The sequence below is a fragment of the Alexandromys fortis genome, unplaced genomic scaffold (assembly GCF_014885135.2).
Source record: "Alexandromys fortis isolate MF-2015 unplaced genomic scaffold, M_Fortis_MF-2015_v1.1 scaffold_14, whole genome shotgun sequence".
NCBI classification, from domain to species: domain Eukaryota; kingdom Metazoa; phylum Chordata; class Mammalia; order Rodentia; family Cricetidae; genus Alexandromys; species Alexandromys fortis.
Genome location: NW_026067910.1, coordinates 14,801,975 through 14,821,150, shown reverse-complemented (window position 1 = coordinate 14,821,150; position 19,176 = coordinate 14,801,975). Strand labels below are relative to the sequence as shown.

The 19,176-nt window shown below is 36.7% G+C and overlaps 1 protein-coding gene across 3 annotated transcripts in view; it reads left to right on the top strand.

The window, feature by feature from the left end:
* Nucleotides 1–17,649, top strand: part of Kiaa0408 (KIAA0408 ortholog) — a 29,612-nt gene extending 11,963 nt beyond the window's left edge. For 2 of the 3 annotated variants that reach the window (XM_050138170.1, XM_050138171.1), the window contains exons 2-6: nucleotides 4,964–5,201; nucleotides 9,882–10,226; nucleotides 10,324–10,403; nucleotides 12,449–13,628; nucleotides 15,628–17,649. In XM_050138170.1, the coding sequence (XP_049994127.1) occupies nucleotides 5,028–5,201; nucleotides 9,882–10,226; nucleotides 10,324–10,403; nucleotides 12,449–13,628; nucleotides 15,628–15,801 (1,953 nt within the window). In that variant the 5' untranslated portion in view covers nucleotides 4,964–5,027 and the 3' untranslated portion in view covers nucleotides 15,802–17,649. Of the gene's footprint in view, nucleotides 1–4,963; nucleotides 5,202–5,590; nucleotides 6,866–9,881; nucleotides 10,227–10,323; nucleotides 10,404–12,448; nucleotides 13,629–15,627 lie in introns of those variants that run through there. The other variant, XM_050138172.1, reaches the window with a different exon arrangement.
* The last annotated feature ends 1,527 nt before the right edge of the window (nucleotides 17,650–19,176 follow it).

Here is a 19,176-nt window from a genome sequence, read left to right as displayed (position 1 = left end):
ATATATTAATCTAAGATGACTATTATACTTCTGGATAAATGTTTCTGCATAGTGAGCTCGGAGACACTGGAGTCTTTAAGAAATGGCAACAGTACACCTTCTCCTCAAGGTTATTACTCTTGGGTCTTTGCTTCCCCAAGACAAAGGTTGCTGTTTTTAATCAAACCCTGTATTTTGCCAGTTAAGGAAACTAAACTTGATGTGCCTATAGCTTCAACTGAAAGTATGAATAAAAAATTGGAGAGCCAAGAATAAACGATGATGGTCAAATGAGAAAACAAAATTGATTTATTTGGTATTGAATGTGCTGTATCTCTTTGGCCTTGCTAGAAAACGAGGAGCAGGCAGAAGTGGCGATGAACAGCAGTGAATTTTTCTTTCATATTATCTCCTTAGAAAGTCAAGTTGGGAGGTCTCTGGATAGGTTCATTTTCTGATGAACACCACAAGAGAAATGGGATTCCTTAATTGTCTGAAATGGTATCAGTGGTTGATAAGAACCTGGAAAATGAGATGCAGAGTTTTGGGGACAAGTGGTGCTGTACTTTGAGGTCCAGGCATGGTGTTTTCTAGTCCTTCCAAATTCATCAGGAGCAAAGCATTGTCAGGCCAAATGATTTCTTCTGGGAATGTGAAGTTGGCAGGATACGCTGCCTCTGCCCTTCTTTCTGGAGTATGCATTCTCCTGTGTGTGCGAAGTACCTGAATCCTATGAAAAGCAATCTACTTAGGAACGGAAGAAAAAGGTCACAGAACAAATACTCAGAGCAGACAGAAGTAGCAGTAGAGTAACCTCTCCACATAGAGTGTACTTGGCTAAAATTCAGCTTTCAGTGGACAAGATGGAGTTTGAAATGGTCATAACCAGGACACAGAAAGAACTGAGCATGCCTCAGGTAAAGAAGTGTGGCCATCACCACACTGACGCAGATCTGGGGGAGTGGGTGAAACAACAGCAGTACATCTTCTGCTCAAGGCTGTTACTTTGACGTCTTTGCTTCTCAATGCCAAAAGTTGTTTTTAGTCAGAGTTTGTATTTTATCATTTATCCCCTGTGAGACACTTTGGCTACTCCTAAATTTTGCTCCCTAGCAGGACTGAACCATCAGCTGAACCATTTTGCTTCCCATCAGCACACTTGCGCAACCACTCTCAGTCGTTCAGAATCTTGGCTTCTGGAGTTGCGGAGAAGTAGGTTAAAAGGGATTACACAATGCCAGTTTGGTGCTGCTGGGGGAGGGAGTCATGTAGGACTAACAAATGCAGCTACCTCTGTCCTTCCACATTTCCTCCATAAACTTCTCTTCTGAATGAACTTGGGGAAAGCTGAAATAAAACAGAGAGCAAGGATAAATGAGAAAGAGGATGCAGAACGCAAAAGATCTTTTCTTCCCTCCCCCATAGATGCCAGAATCTGAGGGAGGGAAAGAGTGACAGCTAAGAACAAAGAGAACTTTTATATTTGCTTCAGTGTAGAGAACTACATCTGAGCTTTTGAATGTGCTGATCCACTTGACCCTGAAACTTCTCATCACAGAACATGCTGTCCCTACAAAATGGACCCTTTAGCTTGGCATCTTAAAAACTTAATTGAGAATGATAGCAAAAAAAAGTTTTATATATTTATTCAGCATTTTGCTAGCAATGAATGGTTTTGCACTGTGTACTTGGCTTGGCAAACATCCTTAAGAAAGTTGAAAAATACTTAGGCAAGGCAGTCAAAGGGTATAGAAAATTTTCCACAGTTAGACTTGCTTCCAAGGAAGTAGAATTCAAAATAATCAGCTTTTTTAGGAAGTGGGTTACATGGAAATGGGCAAAGGAAAGGATGAAGGCAAAGGGCGAATGAAACACAAGAGGGAAGAAATAATCACTTCTCAAGCATTCATTATGATAGCAGTAGTGTTTAGATTCTTGCTGCACATTCTCTTACTTGGTCACTTACTTCTCAGAATGTTTCTATGCCTACCCTCCAATAGTTTGTTTTTAGAGAACAATGCAATATCTCTTTCTGTGTTACAGTAGATATTTATATGTATATGAATACAAGACTGAGATGCTAGCAAAGCTAAAGAAATCTCTGTACAAAAGAAATTTTTTGGCAAACATTGCTGTAAATAGACCTTTTGGTCAAACCTTCTTTTTGATATGAAACCATTCATTTTCAACAGTAGCCATCACCTTTCACGAACTAGGTTTTCCTTTGGCTCTGGAAAGGGGAGGCTGTGTAGATAGATCAGCCCTGAAACACTAGCTCAGTTTGATGCTATGCAGGGGAGCTCAAAATCCAGGCCTTCACAATTGTCTTCTGGGCTGACAGGCTCCTATTATTAGGGATAAAACTGATCTAGAGTATTTCTGGATGATCTTCTTGTAGCTAAAAATAGAAGGGCTTTAAACTCTGAGGTACCCATGGTTTGGTAGGAATTAAAATGAAAAAAAAAAGTTGCACCCATTGGTACATGGCTGTAGTAAATCCTTGGGAGAACAATTTCTGAGTATTTGCAATTTTTAAACACAGTTGGGACAAACCATGGGATATCATAAAACCTTTTTTCTGTCTTGCCATTATCCCATCCCCTCTGCATAATGTCTTTAGTTAAATTTATAGTTTCCTCTTGATGCCTCGACCTCCCTAATTTTCCTAAGATGTCCCAGGGGCAATTCTTTATAGCCACTGAAATACTTCCAGGTCACAGTTTGTTACAGATAGCTTTGAAGCAGTCTCTCATTCTTAAAACAAGCCTGGTCTGTGTTTCCTGGGAATGGGTTTTAGATGGACCTGAAATATCACCAGATAATTAACAATAGTAAATGTTATGTCAGTCGAAACAAAAACCCAAATTCTGCAAATTCTTTACTTTGTTTTGTTAGATCTTCCTGGTTTATAGGTGTGAAGAGTAGCAAAAGCAAATCCAGTAATATTGGGGAAGAAAATGAGGTTAGAAACAGAGTGACTAACACAGGGTTCATGACAGCATGTTTGTAACTAAATTGGGAACTGTTTACTTTTCTTGACTGACTTGATAATGATAATGATACAGTGAGTGCCAAGGAAACATGCAAAAACTATCCAAGTGTCATTGGTAAATGCTTTTTGAGAAAATATAGATCTCAACATCAGTAGGGTTTTTTTTGTTGTTGTTTTGGTTTAGTTTTTTTTTTTTTTTTTAGAAGCAGAGCCTGAACAAAAAGGTATGCTTTCAATTCCTTCAAGTCTATAACAATTTATTCGTATCTTGACTGGAGAGACCTGACAAAAACAAAAATCTTTCATGGTTATCTAATATACGGGGTGTGAAATATGCAGTTCTCTTTGGTGAATACAAAATTGTTTTTCATACATACTTTATTCTGTATGATTACAGAATCACCGCAACATTGACTGTTGGTAGATTTGTGCATGAGTAACAGAAAGGTTAAAGCAATATGGCCATGAGTTAGTAAGCTGGTAAATCATGGTTTTGATTTTGGCTTGGTCTTCATTTTCTCTTTCTGATGTGTGTGTGTGTGTGTGTGTGTGTGTGTGTGTGTGTGTGTGTGTGTGTGCCTGCACATGTGTTTGTACACATGCATGTTCTGGAGATCAGCTCAGGACCTTGACAAGCTAAACATGTGAACCTGCTGAGTTACACATAACTGATGTAGGATTCCCCTCTGTATGTTGCAAATACCATTGTTTAATAAGCAAACTGTCTTGGGCCTGTGCAGAGCAGAATAGAGGTAGGCAGGAAAAACTAAACTGAATGCTGGGACAAAGGAGGTGGAGTCAGAAAGAAGCCATGGAGCTACTGTTGGAGACAGACATGCTGAAACCTTGTTGATAGGCCACAATCCTTATGGTAAAATATAAAATAATGAAGATGGGTTAATTCTAGATGTAAGAGCTAGCTAGCAATATGCTTAAGTAATTGACCAAGCAGCGATTTAAATAATACAGTGTCTGTGTGGTTATTTCAGGAGTTTGGGCAGCCGGGAAACGAACAAGTGGCTTCTCTACAACACATAACTCTATGTTCCTTACTGGCATAATTATTTTAAATAAATCATTTATTATTAATAAACTTTTCTATTCACTACAAACATACACACTTTTATTTTTATTAATAAAAATGTTCTTCACATAAAATAAGAATTTTAAAGTCCAAAGTTTTTTAATTTCTTAAATTGCTATACATGTATAATACTATCTAAAGTTCATAATAATGCTATGAATATCCTCACTTTAATATAAATAAAATATCAACTTTTATAACAAAATTATGTATCTGGTATTTTAAGGTTAATTTTTAACTATGTGTATATGTGGGGATGAAGTATGTACATGTATCATTGGAAGTGTCCACAGAATTCAGAAAAAGCTGTTGAATTCCCTGAAGCTGGAATTACAGAGGATTATACGTCATTTAATAAGGGGGCTGAGAATCAAACATGGGTTCTCTGTAAGCAATATGCAATCTAAAGCTCTGAGCTATCTTTCTAGTCCCTATTTCTGGTATTTTAAAATGTCTCATCAAACCATAAAAGTTTATTTCCTGAATGTTAGAAATCATTTTGGTCACTACTTAGTGTAACATAAGAAAGTTTTTCTCCAGTTTCCTATCGTTATAATTCTAGACATGTAGACATAGATAGTCCCAATGAAAGAAAAGAGACCATGAGTAAGTTTTAAAATTTGTCTCACAGAATAGTCATGATACTTGAGATCTTATTTGAGGAAGTAAAATAATGACCCTTTTCATTTTTAAGGTTGGTATGGCTTCTTACTAAGACATGGGAGTCCCACAGTGACTACCTGGCTTTGGGTCTTGGTCCAGTCTTCCCACTTGACATGAGGGAGATCTTGCTTCTTTTGTGTTTAGTTTTCTATAGTTTAATGATGTCATTGACTCTTGTCAAAATGATGTTTCCAGGAAGCACATGAATTTGAGACTCTATCTTCTTGTATCTTTATTTTATAAAGCAAGTGAGACCACTTCAATTCAAACACTTCCACACTTCCAAGAAACAGTTAAAAGAAGGCAGAGATGAGCAGAAACCCCTTGTCTGACACTCATACAGTTGCCATGGACCTGCAAAAGCAGTGGGAGAACACAGAGACCAACTGGCATAAGGAAAAGATGGAGTTACTGGACCAGTTTGATAATGAAAGAAAAGAATGGGAAAGTCAGTGGAAGGTCATGCAGAAGAAGATTGAAGAGGTATGGCTTGATTTAGTTTAAACATACTGTAAACTCCAATCTAGAAAAAAAAAAAAAAAACATTAGATCAAAGTCAGTACAACCTCACCTAGTGGTGTCTCTGAGACTGCTTTTATTTGGTACCCTTGCATTAAAATGAAAACTTAGAAGTGGTTTTCAACTTTGTTTATGCTGTCAACCTTTTAATACAGCTCCTCATGTTGTGGTGATCCCCCCAAACCAAAAACTTACTGTGTTTTAATACAGCTCCTCATGTTGTGGTGACCCCCCCAACCAAAAACTTATTGTGTTGCTACTTTATAACTGTAATTTTGTTGCTTTTATGAATCATAATGTAAATATCTTATATATATATACTAACGATGTATGTATATATACTAACGAATGTATATGTATGGTCTATAGAGTACAAAGCTAGGATAAAAAGGTTGAGAAAAACACAAGGAAATATTTTCTCAGGATATAGAGAATCAACCCTTGTATTTAAAAGTAAAACAAAAAAATCCAGTACTTGGAAATATTATGATTATGTAAACCTAACAAATGCTTTTTGTTTAACAAATATATTGTTCAAAAATACAGGACGCTTATTAAAAGTTACTTGGATCTAGTATTAAATTTTTCAGGTTATTGAACTGTGTGCTAGAAAAGTGAAGACTCCTGAGTGTACATATCTAACATCAGTGATGTTAAATAATAAGATCACTGAGTGAAAGCATTCGGCATCCGGCATCTGGTATCCGGCATCCGGCATCCAGCACCCGGTATGAAGATGCTTGTACATCTCTGCTGAGCTCCTGTCCACATTCATTGCAATTGCTATTGAAGAGTCAAGCTATACGCACTCAGACCATTTGAACATAATCCACATATGAACTATGATTATGGCTACATTGAGTTGATAGAAATCTTGAAATCTTTTTGTTTACTTTGCAATCTTTTCTGTTTGTGTCCTTTGAAAGAATGGTCTTTCAAGGACTGAGTATCAGATAGGACAGATTCCCTATGCCAAACAAAATGTTCTCCATTCATTACAGTATACTAGTTTGGGGGGGGGGGTGTAGTTGTTCTTTTAACTTGTCAACTAAGTTGAAAAGTTATGGGAAGTTATAATGGCATAGAATTACACATAAGTTAAATAGTACCAAGGCAAATTTGCAGGATGACATGAATCCAGAAGGAATTGGATATAATACACAAGAATGGGACTTTCTCAGACCCAATATATTTAGCATGCAAAATGAAAGGTCATGTGTTTGATGAGCACAATTTCTTTGGGGATTGAAAATACAACAATTGTCCTTTTACTCAGGAATTTTTTGTTTTGTTTTGTTTTAAGAGAGAGGGTTTTTGTTGTTGTTGTTAACAGCCCCAGATATTGGGAAATTTGCTTTATAGACCAGACTGGCTTCAAACTCACAGAGATCCTCCTGCCTCTGCCTCCCAGGTGCTGGGTTTAAAGGTGGGTACCACCACACCAAGCCTATTCAAGAATTCTTAAATGGGGACAACACTACCAATGACACCTTCAAATTTAACATGGTACTTTTGAGAGTTGTTCCTTCAATAACACTTGTTGAACAGCAGTTCAATACAGATAACTTTGTAAGCATCAAAACAATCCATTTATTGCTGTAGTTTGGTGACAACCTTGCTTCAATGAGGTGAGTGACTAAAACTTTAATTAACATTGGGTAACTAAAAGCACCATGTATTCTTAATATATTAGTTACGTACATTCTCTCAAATGAAATTATGGTTCATTATCAAGTAAGTATGTTGTTATTAAAGACATTTATTGCATTTGTGAAATGAAGTTTTAAAGCTTTAAAGTTATTTGATGGTCTGTTTTGAAAAATGACATGCTTTTGCAAGATACAAGTCTCAGGAGAATGCCACTTCCTTCTTCATTTTAGGGGTGAGCTGACAGAGTATCTGCTGTTCTCACTGAGGTAGCCTCCTTAGGAAATAATTTAGGATTGTCTTTAACAGAGTCAATAGATGGTCCAAGCTTTCAAGCTCTGTTTTATCATGTGGAACACTTATGCACTCAATTTAATCTGCACAAAAACAAACAACATTCTTAAGGAATATGTATCACTGTGTCATTAAAAATATCACTATAATATCTACCCCTCAATAATGCAGTTGACGAGCTAAAGGGGATAATTAATAAGGGCTTACTTAGAGGGAAGAATATGCAGATTTACTATATGATGTTGTCAGCTCTTTGGATAATTAATGTTGCTATATGAGATCATATGTTTAAAATATTTTACTTTATTAATGTTAAACTCTTATTATATCAGAAAGTGGTTAGGGAGAATAGCCAGTAATTGATTCAGGTCAGTGTAATTTTGTTATTGTGCTTCTGTATTCTGTACAGATCCAGACTTCCTTTATTTTTTTATATGCGTATTTTTTATTCATTTACATACCAACCACAGTTTCCCCTCCCTTCCCTCCTTATCCTTCTCCCCCACCTCCCATCCACTCGTTAGAGAGAGTAAGGTCTCCTATGGGGAGTCAACAAAGGTTTGTGTATCAAGTTGAGTCAGGACCAAATCCTTCTCCTCTGTATCAAGACTGAGCATGGTATCCCAAAATAGGGAATGGGCTCCAGAAAGCCAGTTCATGCAACAGGGATAAATCCTGGTCCCACTACCAGGGACCCCACAAAAAAGACCAAGCCACACAACTGTCACTCACATTCAGAGGGCCTAATTTGAACCCATGCACGCTTCTCAGCTATCAGACAGAGTTCATGAGCTCCCACTAGCATGTGTCAGTTATCTCTGTGGGTTTCCCAATCGTGATCTTGAACCCTTGCTCATATAATACCACCACCTTCTCTTCCACTGAACTCTAGGAGCTCAGCCCAGTGCTTGGCTGTGTATCTCTGCATCTACTTCCATCAGTTACTGAATGACGGTTCTATGATGATAATTAGAGTAGTCACCATTTTGATTAGAGGAGAAGGCCTGTTCAGGCACCCTCTCCACTATTACTAAGAGTCTTAGCTGGGGTCACGCTTATAGGTTCCTGGAAATTTGCCATGCTCTCCTCTCTGTCCCTCTCACAACTCAACCATTCTTTTCCCTCATGCTCTTATCCCACTTCCCTTCTCCTTGTTCCCCCAAGCCCTAGTTTACCCAGAAGATTTCTATTTTTGCTTCCTAGGGTGATCCATGTATGTCCCTCTTAGGGTCCTCTTTCTTACCTAGCTTTTCTGGGACTATATGTTGTAGTCTAGTTATCATTTGCTTTATATTTAATATCCACTTATAAGTGAGTATATACTGTGTTTGTCTTTCTAGGTCTGATTACCTCTCTTGAGATTATTTTGTCTAGTTCCATCCATTTGCCTGCAAATTTCATGATTTCATTGTTTTTTACTGCTAAGTAATGTTGAAAGGAGGCTGTTTGTTGGTTCCCAGCTTCTCAGCCCCAAAATAATCACACAGAAACTGTATTAATTAAAACATTGCTTGGCGCAATAGCTCTAGCTTCTTATTGGCTAACTCTTACATCTTCATTTAACCCATCTTTATTAATCTGTGCATCACCAGGAGGTCCTGACCTACCGGCTAAAGTTCTGGTGTTTGTCTCCAGCTGGGCTACATGGCTTCTCTCTGACTGCCTCCTTTCTCTCAGCATTCAGTTTAGTTTTCCCTGTTTATCAAGTTCTGCCCTATCAATAGGCCAGAGCAATTTTCTTTATTAATTAACCAGTCTTATTCACAGCATACAGAGGGGAATCCCACATCAGAGTAATACTCCATTGTCTAAATGTACATTTTTTTACCCACTTTTTGGTTGAGGGGCATCTAGGTTGTTTCCAGGTTCTGGCTATTATCAATAATACTACTATGAACATCCTTTGGGCACATGTCCCAAGAGTGGTGTAGCTGAGTTTTGAGGTAGATTGATTCCAAGTTTTCTGAGAAACTGCCGTACTGATTTCCAAAATTGCTGTACAAGTTTGTACTCCTACCAGCAATGGAAGAACGTGTCCCTTACTCTGCATCCTACCTAGCATAAGCTATCATCAGTGTTTTTGATCTTAGCCATTCTGTATGGTCATCTCAAATTCATTTTGATTCACATTTCTCTGATGGCTAAAATTGTTAGCAATTCCTTAAATGTTTTTCAACCATTTGAGATTCTTCTATTGAGAATTCTGTTTATATCTGTAACCCATTTTTTAATTCTGATTTCTTATCAGAAAAACAGAATCCCTACTTTGCCCTACTAAAAACTAGTCTTCATGGTTCACTACAACTGTTCTAGCTCATTCTTGTTTCATAGGCATTCTCTATATGCACAAGCATTAATACCCATGGTAGTATATAGTAATATTGCAAATAGAACTCAAAATAATTTGCTCAGTGTCAATAATATGGATCAAAGCTATGCACACCAGCAAACACCTTTATTTCCACTGCTCAGAGGCAGAAACAGGTAGATATTTGGGAGTTTGAAGTCATTCTGATCTTCAGAATGAGGTTCGATTCAAGACTATGTAGTGAGATTCTACTTTTAAATATAGATAGATAGATAGATAGATAGATAGATAGATAGATAGATAGATAGATAGATAGATAGATCAAAAAAGAAAAGAAAGAATATATTGATCAAATAAACTATGAAAAGTAAATTTTTAATTTTTATTTCTTACAGCTTTGCCAGGAAGTAAAGCTGAGGAGGAAAATGAACATGAATGAACATTCTAAGGTTATTAATCTTGATCATGTTCGAAATAAAATGGAATTCCCTCCAAATCTCCCCAATTCAAGACAATGTGAATTCAGAGTGACAAATCACCAAGATGGTCTGGTAAAGGAAAACCAAGTAGAAAGAGACTTCCTCAGGGAAGGAAATCAAGTGTACAGAAAACACGTACCCCTGGAAAGCAAAGTAGGGCTTCTGAATCTGATGGCCACAGAAGAGAAGGCATGTGATGTGTGGGCTGACAGGAGGCCTTCTGAGGAGGAGAGTACAAACTGTTCTGTTGCTCTTAACATAGTAAGTAAGATAGGACCAGCCAGAAACTGTTTCTAAAGAAGTGTGAACACTTCTGAGTGCTAACAAAGGTTCTTTTTTATGTGTTATGTGTGTGAAGGCTCTTGACGAACTTGCAAAAGTTAGTGAAGAACTGTGTACCTTTCAAGAGGAAATCCGAAAGCGTTCTAACCACAGAAGGTAGGCTGGTACACATGTGATCGTTGTAATACTGGAAATTAAAAAAGAATTCTGTTTATAGTCAATGAATCTAAACTGCCTCTTAAGGTATACCTTATTTCTTGAATTCTTAAAAGTAATTTTCCAGGGGGCTGGAGAGATGGCTCAGTGGTTAAGAGCATTGCCTGCTCTTCCAAAGGTCCTGAGTTCAATTCCCAGCAACCACATGGTGGCTCACAGCCATCTGTAATGAAGTCTGGTGCCCTCTTCTGGCCTGCAGGCATATATGCAGAAAGAATTGTATACATAATAAATAAATAAATATTTTTTTAAAAAAGTAATTTTCCAATCCATTTCATTACTTAAATATTAGGAATATGATATTCCTTTTGGTGTTTAGTTAAGATAGGCTGTAATAAATGATTATGTATCCTCTACTGTAGTTCTTTCTCATTGTGTGTCAGCAGGAAAAAAAATATGCAAATGGGCAGATCCAGTTAAATCAGTTATTAAACATGACAAAGTTAACAATGTGGTATTTGAACAGTATAAGATGTTCTGTTTAAATATTTTAATACTGGGTCATTTATTTCTCAACAGTTAGGTATATAATAAAGGAATATGTACTTCCAAGTAACACATTATATGTCTATATGGCACCAGCTCTGGTTTTATGTCAGAATCAAAATGTAATTTTAAGACTAAGCTTTAACTAAGTTTAAAAAAATAATTTGGAGTTCTGTGCATGGCTAAGTACATATTATTTTGTATCAATATTTAGCTCATTGAGGAACCGGGGCTTCTTTTATAACAATGATATTTCTTATTGTTACTTAGCTGTGAAGAACCTGAGAAGCTTTGTGATGACTTGCAACAGAGTTTGTCACTGTGCACTGCACTCCATTTGCCCATTGAGCTTCCTCCCTTCTGTCCTCTGTTAATGGGCGTTTCCTATACTTCATCTTAAATTGTTGTAGGAGCTTTTTATAAGTTGAATATGTATAATTTATTTTATTATGTGATTTTGATGTTTGTTCATCCACATTGTTACTCTACTCATGTCTTTTGCAAAGACTTCTCCATCTCCATTTACAAATTATATAGAATCTCAAGCTGTCATGGTGAAAAAGAACATGAAGTTGAGTGATTAGGTAGGTAGGTAGAGAGGATCTGGGAGGAATTAAAGGAAGATGAAAAACATGATCAAAATATATTTGTGAAATTCCCCAAAAAACAAAAACCACTAAAAAGTGAAGCTTCCATGGTCATTCCATGACCTTGAGAAAGTACTTTAAAGCCTCACCATGTGGACTAACATTGTTCTAAGATTTGGCATAAACTATCTTTCATTGTCTCTCGCTCTGCTTTAAGTCTATGCAGGATGCTCTTCACTCTCTCAATGGGCACACTTTGCTAGAGTTTATTTCTTCTTAGTACCTTTCTTTGATTCATAAAATACAGTCTTACCTTCCTTTCAAGTTCAAATGACACCTTCCACTTGGAATTACCTAGTGTTCATTATACTCTACTCAGACTGACACTATTCCCAATGTTATTTAAAATCCAAGGAGAAAAGTGAAGGCTGCATAGGAATTATTTAATAGAAAATAGAACTTGCATAGGAAAATGAGGAAAAGAATATGATAGGGAAAATACTGTAGAAATGGGAACATCAAGAGCAGAAACTCAAGAGACTACATTGCATATTTTGAATCTAGCATGAGGTTTCATGCTAGGAAAAGTAAGGGATGACACTGACTAAAATTTGGGTTAGAACCATGAATATAACACTGAAGACTTTACCCTACAAGAAAGCAATAAATAGGTCTTATAATAAATTAATTTAGGATACATACATATATACACACATATATATCACATTATATATATATAATCACATTATATATATGTACACATACATATACACACATATATAACTACACACATAATATTTTAGCAAATTGTGACTTTTTCTAATAGCATAAATACATTTTTAAACTATGACTTCTTTTAAAAGCTCATTTTGAAAAAATGTTATTAATATACCTTGATTTATAATTGTTTAGGATGAAGTCTGATTCTGTTCTCCAGGAAATGCCAAATGAAATCAGTGTACCTCATGGGAACCACTTGATCAGTAATGGCCAGGGCATCCTTCCAACCAATAGGGAGAAAGAAAAACAGAAAAAGAATCTGAGCTGTGCCAATGGACTCCAAAACAATTCTATGAAAAACTGTGGAATTGGTTTAATTGACTTACAAAGAAGTGAAACTCCTCCAGTTCCTCCTCCAAGAAGTACCTCTCGAAATTTCCCCAGTTTATATTCTGAACAAGCCCAAGAAAGACTGAAGGAAAGTTTATATCACAGGTGGGTGGCCCATGAGAGTCAAAACAAAACTAACTGCAATTCTTATCTCCTTCTGAGGCAGTCTCCACTGTTTCCACAAGAAGAGAAAAATTTGAAAGATAGTACCATGGTTTCCTCTTTGACACCAGAAGTCAAAATAGATAGCAAGCCTCCAGGTAATGAAGAGATTGGACTTAATATGTGGTTATGTGACTCTCTATCAGGTACAAAGGAGAGCCCTTCTGTGCAGTCCCAAAAAACTGGTTTTCCACCCAATAAAGCAAAATTTGAAAAGGTGATTCCAGATAATCCTAATAAATCTCAGCTTGATCTTTATGTGAAAAATGACTTTCTTCCCTCAGTGACACAGAGAGATCCACCTAGAAGTTACAGCTGCAGTTATGAACAGACTCCAAGGAATGAAAGGCTGGCAGCAAAGATTGATGAATTTAACAGAACTGTCTTCAGAACGGACAGAAATTGTCAAGCAATACAGCAGAGTCACAATGATTCAAAATCACCTGATGATCTCAACCTTCTTGATAGCTCTCTTGCTCATAGAGGTGACATGCCAGAACATGACGGTGGGACTAGTAGTTTGGAAGTTAGTGACCTCACACCTGGACCCATAGAAAATGTGTTCAGTAATTCCGCAAAAGTCTCTGCAACTGGCCCTGTCAAACAAATACAGGCATGTACGAGTCCCAGCAGCTATCAGCTCATGTTCCATGAGCATGATTGGAGACCAAGCAATTTTTCTAGCCGGCCGAGGTCAGCTGATCCCAGATCAAATTACGGTGTTGTGGAAAAGCTGCTGAAAACCTTTGAGACAGAGACAAGGCCTGCGCAGCAAAATTCAAGATGTTTCAGAGATAACTGGACCAAAGGTGGTTCTGATGTAAGTGGCGGTATCATGTCAATGTTTAGAATTGTGTCAAATGGAACACTCGGGATTAGTGTGGGATTCAGCAAGTGGAGCAAGGACTAGATTCAACTAAGATAGCACAGTTGAGAAATGAGGGACTACATCTGTCTTGAGCAATAGCTCTGAAGTCAAGTTTAGTTTCTAGATCATATAAGTACGATGTCAACCTATGTTGGGGATCTTCTTAACGTCTTGGCCCTTTGTGAGGCAATATCTTAATATGAGCTGAGGGTATAGTTTTAAAAACTTCATCTAGTACATTACTTACAAATAAGTAATAGTAAGGACACGAGTGGTGATTGTGCCTTTAACTTCAACACTTAGGAGGCAGAAATGGGTAGATCTCTATGAGTTTGAGACTGGAGTGATTTCTCAAAGTTAGCTCCAGGCCATCGGGGCCTAAGTAGTGAGACTGCCTCAAAAATAAGTAAATAACAAACAAACAAACAAACAAACAAATAAATAAATGACAAAAGATACTTTCGAAAACCTAGGGAAAGCTGTTTGTTTCTTTTCTTTAAAAAAAACATAATACATATCTGTTGACTTACAGTTTTACTCTAAAGTTTTATTGTTTCAGTAAATTAATTTTTAATAGCTTCCACTTTCTTGATTATGATTGATTCAGACTTTCCTATTTTGTGACCTGTGGCCTCATAGGGTTTGCAACATGAATGTACGTGAAGGCAAAGCAATCATTCAAAACAATGTCTCGTTTTAAATGCTCAAAATTTCAAAAGAAACAAAAACAGATCCTTTGTTTTTTCCACTAAAAGATGGTCTACAAAATACAGCTAGTCATAGATACCTTTCACATGAAAATTAACAAAAAGAATGGGTATTTAAATAAACTTTTCTTCTCTTTTTTTCTTTTGTCCATTTAAAAGAGTACAGTCTTCATTAATTGTAAAGGGAGAGGTCAAGAAAATTGGTATTTACTATGAAGACTTATACAAAATTCCCTTTATGTAAATATGCAATTTAAATAAGATGACTTATTATCATTAGTCAGCATTTCAAATAATCCCTTGGCTTTTGTACTTTCCTTCATTTTAGTTGAAGCCATAACTCTGTAGGTCCTATGACCAGAGACACACAAACACGTACATTAACAAACAAATTTCTCATTAACTAAGAATAGATGCTGAATTTTTCCTCTTTTTCATTGATCAGATTGCTCTGCCTGTTAAGAGCCCTGCCTGCTCTTCGAAAGTTCCTGAGTTCAATTCCCAGCAACCACATGGTGGCTCACAACCATCTGTAATGAGATCTGGTGCCCTCTTGAGGAAGAGACCTGGTCAGTTGTTCTCATCAACTTAGACCATGAAACCCTATATGGACAAGTTCAACAGAACCGCCATATACGTGCTGCCCATGCATGCTTCAGCATTGCCAGGGCATAAGTTTCATTCATTCAATTTCATTCTACTGTAGATCCTTAGGAACATATTGCATTGCTTTACTTCATTTTTTAAAAAGAAAAACTTGAATTAAATTTACATATCCAAAGGGACAATTTTAAAAATGAGGCTATTGCTTGGCTATGAAGGAAAATAGTAACACCCAAGTTTGTCCTCACTGCCTGTCTCTGGTACAAGAATATCAGCTTTATTAGGCAGGCCAGATAGAGGGTTGTGGGAGCTAGAGAGATGGCTCAGCAGTGAAAAGCACTTGCTGCTCTTCTAGAGGTCCTGGTAACCACCTATAATTTCAGTTTCAGGGAATCTGATGACCACTTCTGACCTTTATGGGCACCAGGTACACACACAGTGCATACAGGCAAAACACGTATATATAATAAAAAAAATAAATATAGAAAACATATTGAAAGGACAGTTGGAACCATGAACAGAAAATCTTATGAACATTTTTATTATTGTTGTTATGGTGGTGGTGATGATGATCCTTTTGATGTTTTTTGTGGATAAAGGTGGCATGTGTAAGGAGATCGTGGCCTTTATTTGTGTTATAGGAATCCATAGCAGTGAAAGCCTCGAATGGAAAAGGATTTTCCCGACCTGCCAGACCAGCTAATCGCCGACTCCCATCCAGATGGGCATCCAGATCGCCATCCGCACCCCCAGCCTTACGGAGGACTGCCTACAGCTATAAAGTCTCTCTGCAAACCGAAGCCCAGATGGTCTAGATCTAGCCTGGATTGCTGGATTATACAAGTTCTCATCCCTTTTGCCAAACTGAATATTCAGAGTGTTTACAAACAATCCTGTTCTCTTCTGCAACTTTCAAGATCACTGGGACAAGCAATCTAACCCTAACTTTCCATCGGTCTTCAGTGTTTTTAATCTGTGGGATAATTATCTCCTTGTACTTTAATTTCTTAGGTTAAATTTTTTTATTGCCATCCTCATTGACTTTCCAAAATGATTTAAGTTGAAACAATGTACAATATTGTATAGTCTAACTTTCTTGCAAATGCAGAAAACAAGATTCTGTGCATGGCCATGTGTTTGTAGGTGCATGTATTGTCATAGGAATGTATTTAGGTAAAAAATTATGTGCTAGTGTTGACCTTAAATTATAACATGTAGACCTATATATTCTTTGTGTTTATTTTAAAGTTTTGAAAATATACAATCCTATTTATATTTTGCATACCTTTTAATAGGTATATACCTAAGGCATTTGACATTCATATATTATTTAAACACTTCCTTGGCCACTAACTACATTGAAAAATGAGAATTATACATGAACCAAACGTTAGAAGTTTTCCAGAAATCAATTTTAAACAGCATCTTAACCCATACGGAGGTAACTGATACTATTGATTTCTTGTTTAAATGAAAACATCACTAGTATAACATATCAGTCTTCTAAAACAGGTATAAGATGCTCATCCGTGTTTTTGTATATCATCTGGTAGTCTCACTTGGCTTTAACTGTATACTTGATTCTTGGAGCCAGTATCATAAGACTGCCTTAATAATAACAGGACAAAATATTGAATTTCTTTTGTTGATTTCAATAACAAACCTTCCTTAAATGAGATGCAGAAAAGGAATTAAATTGTGCTGAATTTTACCTTTTGTTAAAATTGTGGTAAGTTTTTAAGTTTAGATACTTTATTTGGAGTTCTTTCTCTGTGGAGGTAAGTCACTTGTTTTGATTTTTCCTTTTTCTAAGTTTTTCCCAATAATTAGAAGATAAAAGACTAATTCCCATTTTTTATAAGGAGGATGACCAGGAACAACCTTTCATTGATAGCTAAACTATATTGCATTTCTTATCCTGTGTAAAAAGGCCTTAAACTAAATTTGGGCATTGGTGGTCAATTTGACCACCAATATATATCACGGCTACAATTTGCTCACACCAGATGTATGAAATCTATATTGATAAGTGGCATAGGAGAAGTAGGAAAGTTGAGATCCGCAGAATCTCACATGGCCGATCTTAAAACAACTTTGTTGTAAATTGTTCTCATTTAAGAGCAATTGTGTTACATGGTTAGTATTAATCTACTTCACCCAAAAAGAAATTGTCATGCCTAGCAAATTCAGTGGGCTTTCTCCTTATGATACTGTAGCCACTAAAAGGAATCCACCTTATAATTCCATTCCCTGAAGTAAAATAAGTAATTTGTAAATCACAGATTGCCTTAAAAGGCTTGAGACTGTGGCGTGGTGATGGCTAGATTTGTGGTTTACAGTAAAAGGTTTCCAGGGCTTAAGTGGAATTAAGTGTCTAGAGTGTGAGTTTGGCACACGTAGTGAAGGTTATAGATCCACTCTCCCACTCTTAAAGGACTTTTTCCTACCACGGGAGAGCAGCCAAGAAATTGGGTGTTAATTGCTCTATACTTTAAACCCTAGAGAAGAGAAAACCCTGGAAAAATGGTTCCTTGGGTTGAAATGATAAGCTAAAGCTATTGTCTGTTTCCCTGCACCCCTGTGTCCCAGGCAGCACCTCTGTGTCCCAGGCAGCACCTCTGTGTCCCAGGCAGCACCCTTGTATACCAGGCAGCACCCCTGTATACCAGGCAGCACCCCTGTATACCAGGCAGCACCCCAGTATCCCAGACATTCTGGGACTGATCAGTAGCCCCCTGTCTCTGCTGTGTTCATGTCTGTTTCCCTGCAACCTTTTGTCCCAGGCAATGTCTCAGGCAGCACCCCTGTATCCCAGGCAGTCTGGGATTGATCGGTAGCCCCCTGTTTCTATGATCAAGCCAGAATTCTGAGCTCTCCTTTAAAAATGGGAAGGCCTAAAAATAATAAAAATAGATTTCTAGCAGTTGGGATCTGAGATTCCTGGAATCTTTAATAAAACAAAACAATGTAATATATTTGATGGCCAGGCTGATTTGGAAACAGGGGTACTGACTAGAAACTGAGAGGATTCAAACTTTGGATAATATCTTTCATCACTTAATACTTTTTGTTATCAATAAAACGAAAATAATTACATTGCCAGGCTTTGTAAGTTTAAGCCCGCCTTTTCTATTATCATTTGAATAAACCAATGGGACCATTTTAATATCTTATATTAGCTTGAATCATAGACTACTACAACTGAAAAATTAGCATTTAGTCCAACTCCTTGATTAGAAAACTGAAGAAACTAAAACAAATTGATTAGTCTATGTTCTCTTTTAAAGCTATTTATAAATTTTATGAAAAAAAACAGATAAATGGAAATTCTTATTGTTGAAAGTTTTTTCTTTTGAATTCTTGTGATTTGTAACTGGTCCTTTTTCTATTCTGGATAGACTTTTTCTTCCCAGAGCATAACCTTTCATTATGCCACCATCCCTAGGTTTAAGGATATGTGTAACCATTTACAGGAATATTTTGTTAGGAATATCTACTTAGAAATGTTTTCCCTAGTAGCTTTTGAAAAAAATGAAAAAAAAAACGCCTTATTTTTCCTGTTTTATAAAGGATTATTGAAACTTCTAACTGATCTTCAAGCAGAATACTTGAGGTCATCTCTCTCTCTCTCTCTCTCTCTCTCTCTCTCTCTGTGTGTGTGTGTGTGTGTATGTACATTTTTAATATTGCCTTATATCCCCAAACCAAATAGAAAAATATAAGTGATAATTTGTCTTATTTATCACTTCAAACATGACCAAGAGCTTTCTTTTGTCCATATAAGAAATGAAGACTATGTTTTATTTTGCTAACATTTCCCCAAAGCATGATTTACTGCTACATAAATGATTTAACCAGGTACCACAAAGTCCCAAAAACAAAATATCCAAAACATCCTGTCCCCATAAAGAGTATTAAGTTTCCTAAAAACATCCTTAAATTTATTTTAGGTACATTTTCTGATAAAAAAATTATTTGATATGGAAATCTTCAGCCATTGGAAGCTATTAAATAAAATAAGTTTGGAAACACCTACTGTTTTAAGCACAAGAATGTCTTATTTTCTTCCTTTCAATACTGGACTCCAGTGGAGCTTTGAGTCCAAACTCAGATGCATACATTGTTCAATGCAGCTTCCCTAGAAATAACCACAGAGTTGAAGACAATCCTCATTGCAAACACTGTTCCTG